General features: G+C 45.4%; 1 protein-coding gene across 1 annotated transcript in view; it reads left to right on the forward strand.

Annotated features, from left to right (window-relative positions):
- Window positions 1-1,356: 1,356 nt before the first annotated feature.
- Window positions 1,357-6,680, forward strand: part of arrdc1b (arrestin domain containing 1b) — a gene marked incomplete at both ends in the record, with an annotated part of 65,584 nt that continues 60,260 nt past the window's right edge. The window contains one exon of the mRNA XM_080530244.1: window positions 1,357-1,474. Within this exon, the coding sequence (XP_080386370.1) occupies window positions 1,357-1,474 (118 nt within the window). The remainder of the gene's footprint in view (window positions 1,475-6,680) is intronic.

The following is a 6,680-nucleotide window of genomic DNA, read 5'->3' on the forward strand; positions in this document are numbered from 1 at the left end:
CTTTCTCTGGAGATCTTGTCAAACACTTTGCAGAGATGACCTACGCTAATGGAAGACCCACGACCTGAATGAGGGTCACCATTCCAAACACTCTCTCTCCCTCTCTCTTTCTCTCCCTCTCTCTCTCTCTTTCTCTCTCCCTCTCTCTCTCTCTTTCTCTCTCTCTCTCTCTCTGTCTCTCTCTCTCCCTCTCTCTCTCTCTTTCTCTCTCCCTCTCTCTCTCTCTTTCTCTCTCTCTCTCTCTGTCTCTCTCTCCCTCTCTCTTTCTCTCCCTCTCTCTCTCTCTCTCCCTCTCTCTGTCTCTCTCTCTGTCTCTCTCTCTCTCTCTGTCTCTGTCTCTCTCTGCCTCTCTCTCTCTCTCTGTGTGTGTCTCTCTCTCTCTCTGTCTCTCTGTCTCTCTCTCTCTCTCTGTCTCTCTGTCTCTCTCTCTCTCTCTCTCTCTCTCTCTCTCTCTCTCTCTCTCTCTCTCTCTCTCTCTCTCTCTCTCTCTCTCTCTCTCTCGTCTCACAGAGTGTTGAAGTAATTGATTTACTTCCAGTTCCTTTATCATGGACCGTTATGGAGCCCAGCCTGTCAGGGCGGTAGAGGGGAGCAGCGCTGTGGACAGGGTGCTGTCACGTGTCACGCCACCACGGCTGTTGAATGTACAGGGATGTGTGTTATGTACTGTATGCTCTGTGACTGTCCTCCTATACAGATGAAGTGTATTGTTATTATTATTATTATTATTATTATTATTGATGTTCTTCTCATTATTTTTTATTATTATTATTCATAATCATATTATTATTGCTGTTGTTATTATTATTATTAGTAGTAGTACTATTGATGTTCTTCTTCTTATTTTTCTTATTATTATTCTTCTTCTTATAATTCATAATCATAATATTGTTGTTGTTGTTGTTGTTGTTGTTATTATTATTATTAGTGTTACGACACTGTACTTGACCTACTACTGTTGGCTGCAAGGGAGGGGTTCACTGGAACGCATCAACATGGCCCAAATACATAAGCCCAACTGTACAAACAAACAAAACAAAACAAAAAGCATACACACACACACACACACACACATCCCATCGTCAGTATGACCGAAAGGAGAGAGATCATCTCACGACATCAGGTCAGTCAGTCAGTAACCCATCAAGTGTAGCTATTCATTCTCTCAATCAATCTAATATTATTGTTGTAATGACGTCACTGGCCCTGCTAACCGGGCGGAGCAGCGCGTGCAGCAGGTGAGAGCCTGGCGGTGGACCGGAGCGCACCGGGAGCAGAGCAGAGCAGAGCGGAGCACCGGGAGCAGAGCAGAGCAGAGCAGAGCAGACACCGGGAGCAGAGCAGACACCGGGAGTCATGGGCAAGCTGCAGGAATTCGAGATTACTTTCTCCAACAACAAAGTGGTCTACAGTCCTGGAGAATCTATAAGCGGCACGGTGAAGATCACCAGCGGCACCTCTCTGCAATACAAAGGTAAGCGGTGTTTTATTTTTTGGGTTATATTTTTCCGGTATTTTTCGGGAGATTTGCCGCTGGCACCACAAGCACCGGAACACCGAAACAACGGGATTATACAGGGGTCGGTGTCGGTGCGCTACAAGGAAATGAACTTTTCCTCTCTTGAAACGGCTGAAGAATAAACCGAAAGGTCCTCGTTGTGATATTAGATTGATTTATTAAGGGCAAATCTATATTGACATGGGGTTTTTTTGTGTGTCATTTTCCAACCCCGTTGAGTGTTGAACATGCGCCGTTGCGCGTCGGTGCCGTATGGACTCTCCCCTGACAGTAGATGACTCCAGCTGTTCTCTCCAGGCTTGGTAACTATAACTAGCCGCACTAGGCACTGTCTGGCACACGCGTTTAAAAACCCACATCCTCTATAAGACATCCTGTTTATTTCCAAGAATATTACTTTGTTGCTCATCTTGCGCAATTCCTTGTCTTATCTTCTCTTAACTAACCCTTCTGTATACTGCTGTTGGCTTGGCACTGTGCTGGAGCTAACCCTAACAGCAAGCATGCACAATCCAACAGGTGTGGCATTAGTAGGCCTACTACACGTTTTGAAAAACTCACCAATAAGTTTTTAGATCTGGCCCTATACTGTTATTGAAACAAATAAGATGGAATTGTGCATCATTTTGTGCAGACAGACAGGCTTGTTTTTGAGTGACAGGCGTCTTGGCCTTTAAACAGCTTGTGAAGGGAGAAGGTAAGCCGGGTAAGGTGGTGCAGGGTGGCTGGTGGAGGTAAGGTGGTGCAGGGTGGCTGGTGGAGGTTTCCATGGAGGTTCACAAAGAAGCCATTGTTTGTGTTTGTGCTCTGAGGTGATCTTAGGAGGGATGCCTGTCAGATAATAGGGCAACGCAATCAGGCCACAGCCATACACAACTCTCGCATAAAGCACACTCACTCTCACTCCCCCGTGTAAACGGAGAAGCCCGAGGAATGGGTCGTCTTTATTCAGGCAGGTAATTCATCCTCGACTCTTTCAAAGGCTAGAGCACATTACTAGCATTAACATAAACCCGCTGAAAGCTGCCTGCGTGTCAGATGCACTGCAGTTTCCTTGCAGTTTGTGAGCAGTTTGTAGTCTAGTCTCATCCAAAAGCCTTCCTTAGTGGAGCTTGAATCAATAATAATAATAATAATAATAATAATAATAGTAATAATAGTAATAAATTAGGCAATATCTACATCTGAGATGTGTTTACTAGAAATGCCAACCCTTCCCAGAATCCCTGCTGTTGTTGGTCTGGTCTAGGCACAGATCCACTCCCATTGAAGGCACAGTGCCAACCTCCCTCCACAAGCTTCCTGCTCTAACCACTCTCGCTGAGTTGGTCACGTGCCAAAATGGGTCTGATCCATATCTTTTCAAAGCCCCATCCTCGTCACGTATTATGACATTTATTTCTATTTATTAACTTTAAAAAAAGAAATGTTTTAAGGGGACATTTCTGCTTTATTGGAGACACTAGAGTGTGACAGGAAGGATGGGTGAGAGAGAGAGAGAGAGGAGGATAGAGACAGTAGAGATTGACAGGAAGGATGGGTGAGAGAGAGAGAGGAGGATAGAGACAGTAGAGATTGACAGGAAGGATGGGTGAGAGAGAGAGAGGAGGATAGAGACAGTAGAGACTGACAGGAAGGATGGGTGAGAGAGAGAGGAGGATAGAGACAGTAGAGATTGACAGGAAGGATGGGTGAGAGAGAGAGAGGAGGATAGAGACAGTAGAGACTGACAGGAAGGATGGGTGAGAGAGAGAGGAGGATAGAGACAGTAGAGATTGACAGGAAGGATGGGTGAGAGAGAGAGAGAGAGAGAGAGAGAGAGGAGGATAGAGACAGTAGAGATGAACAGGAAGGATGGGTGAGAGAGAGAGGAGGATAGAGACAGTAGAGACTGACAGGAAGGATGGGTGAGAGAGAGAGAGAGAGAGAGAGAGGATATGTTGACGGCCGGAAACGACCCGGGGGACCCTGTGATGATATGACACTTACGCGCCCCATATTATGAAATAGGAATACAAAGTCTTTCGATATATATATTTATTTATTTATTTCAGTCTTTTAGCCACATCAAGCCCCTCATCCCTCGAGCATTGACTCACCCGGTCTGACACAGCATTGTTTAGTCTAGTCGTTATTAATTATTAGCGGTCTAATTACTCTCCTTGTTTGTGGACCTGGAACAGATGGTGTTACAAGGGGGGTCAGGAATGTTGCTGTGTGGCCGCTGTTGTGTTACACTGAGGAGGTTGTGGTGTTACACTGGGAGGTTGTGTTGGCTCTGACTAAGCACTTCGACACCCTGATGCACTCATCAGCCTCTGATGGGGGCGGTGGGGGGTGGTGGTGTTTCATCAGATTAACACCCCTGTAGCAGCGAGCGTTTGAGGAATACCCACCTATGCGTTAAGAAGATTTGCTCCCTTTTGCTGCTTCAGGGAGCCTTCTCTTTTTTTCTGTTAGCTAGATAATATCACTTCACCATTACGTTTTAATAGGAGTGAGCTCATAGCAGGCGGTAGACCTTTAGACTGCCTCTATACGAGACCGGAGAGCATGTGACTGACTAACTATCCTTCAGTGTGATCTACGACTACTGCCCCCTTGAATGAAGCCCTCTCCAGGTAATGGATGACATCATCCTGTGGGCTAAATGCCTTGGCTAGAGTAGGCGATCGATGACATCATCTCTTGTAAATGGGCCAGCTAGTGTGATTGATGACCTCATGCATCGGAATGCTCCGCCTCTTAAGTGAGATGGATGGTAAACCTTTAAACACGCCCTGGCTTTGACCGCAGGTAGTCTGTCTTGATGCTGGGCTGTATCGGCAGACTTGTCTGTTTGTTGTTGTTGTTGTTGTTGTTGTTGTTGTTGTACAGGGGGCAGCTGTGGCACAAGAGGTAGAGCTGCCGCCTAACGATCGCAAGGTTGGCAGATCGGCGGTTCGAGCCCCGGCTGGCCACATGTCGAAGTGTCCTTGGGCAAGACACTGAACCCCAAATTCCTCCCAGTGAGCCGGGCCGGCCGGCGCCTTGCATGGTAGCTTACCTACCTCGCCATTGGTGTGTGAATGTGTGTGTGAATGGGTGAATGAGAGGCTGTTGTAAAGCGCTTTGGATAAAGGCACTATGTAAGTGCAGTCCATTTACCATTTGTTGTTGTTGGATTTTTTACAGTGAAAGGAGTTAAGACCAGAGAGATATGGTCCCCTGTGGCTCAGTTGGTAGAGCGTTGGCATGGCGATAACAACGCTTAGATTGTGGGTTTGATTCCCTCTGGGGCCATATATACTGAAGTGTATCGTGAGTTTAGAATCATAAGGTTCTATCTCCGTTTAGAATTATAAGGTTCTATCTCCGCTTAGAATTATAAGGTTCTATCTCCGTTTAGAATGATAAGGTTCTATCTCCGTTTAGAATTATAAGGTTCTATCTCCGTTTAGAATTATACGGTTCTATCTCCGTTTAGGGCGGTTCAGAGATATTGAGCGTCAAAGTTTTTACATTCCATTATGTTTTGTGAGATGGAACCTTTGTATTTTATTAATTACTAACAAAAAATGTCAGCATTTGAAAAATAACACCACACAGGCGTTAATAAACACCCAATGGATCAGATTATGTAAAAAACTCAATTTTGACAAAAATTTAGATAGAACCTTATAATTCTAACATCACGGTATGCCATCACTGCGATGTAAGTTGCTTTGGATAAAAGCGTCAGCTAAACGGCAGTTGATATGTAGTATGATGTTATATAGATAGATGGGGTGTGGGTTTATGCCCACGTCTACAATGAATCTGGGTATAGTCAGTGTTCCTGTCTCCTCTCCCAACCCCCTCACCCTCCCTATGGAGTCCCTTGTCTGGGTTCTGGAGTCCTGATAACACCAGCTAACCCCATTTAGATCAGGGTCAGAAACTACATTGTGTTTTTCTATGTCCTCACCTACACCTGGTGATATTATATTCACTTGGGATGGGGTCAGTGTTGCCAGATTGGGCAGTATTCCCACCCAATTGGGCTACTTTTCATCACACTGGGCCAGGAAAAAAAGAATTTGGGGTGGTTGGGCTGGATAAATAAAATAGCATTTGGGTGGTATATAACTAAGTTTGTGTTTTTAGTGGATTCGGCGGGTTTTTAGACGACTGTGGTTGGGGCTGGAAATTGTCGATCCCATCTAGGCAACCACTGGACAGGGTGGGAAAGAAAGTGCTACTCCTCCGGAGGGACAGGAGGGGAGATCGGGTGAAGTGATCTTCCTCCTTGCTGCCCCACATCCAGCCAGCCCTGTCTCGTCCTGTCTGGCCTGGACGTCTCCTCACAGACCAGAACATGTTTGACAGTTAGAACTCAGCTGTGCTCAATATGTCAGCCTGAGGACTGAGTCCTTTTGAGGACTTTGGTTATCTACCAAAGTACCAAGAGCCAAAATCTATTCATAGCTTTTTTGAAAACGGACATGATGACCCGACCACCAGTGGTGTAGTCTAGTTGTTTCTAGTGGGTATACTGTGATTTTTCCCTCCCAGCCTCATATCGTTGATTTCGGAACGCCATAAAAATAAATCTGTGCTCCCTGTCTAACGTTATATATATATCATTATATAACATGACATGCTATAAGGTTGATCTGTGCATGATAGTGCTGCATTTTGACGTATTTCATGTCGCATTTCCCCCCCGTTGATGGTATATGACGCTATAGTCAGTCCCAATGGTCCAAATGCTTCGTAACACAGACGGGGTGAATTTTATGAATGAAAATGAAAGTTCTGTCAGAAAACGCTGTTACGTATCCTCGCACATTTTTAAGTGGGTATATGGAAATCCTTGGCCTTTCCTAGTGGGTATACGGCGTAGTCCTGCGTATCACGTAGACTACACCACTGATGACCACACTACACAGTAAAGTACCTTATATTTCACCTACGGGACGACCGCTTGGACAACGTTTTTTAGTCAAGAACATCAGATCAGGAACGGGTTCGTTTTAGTGACGTCAAAGTGGGGGTGTCCGTCTTTTGACGTGTACATGGTATCCATTCCATTCCATAGGATTGTTTGTCATATGAGCTTTATGAATGTGTAACAGCCCTTCAATAGCCTTTGTTTGTTTACAATGTGGTCTGAGTGTGTGTGTCGGGGCGGAGGTTGGGG

Source organism: Nansenia antarctica, assembly GCF_963989245.1.
Source record: "Nansenia antarctica genome assembly, chromosome: 4".
Taxonomy (NCBI): domain Eukaryota; kingdom Metazoa; phylum Chordata; class Actinopteri; order Argentiniformes; family Microstomatidae; genus Nansenia; species Nansenia antarctica.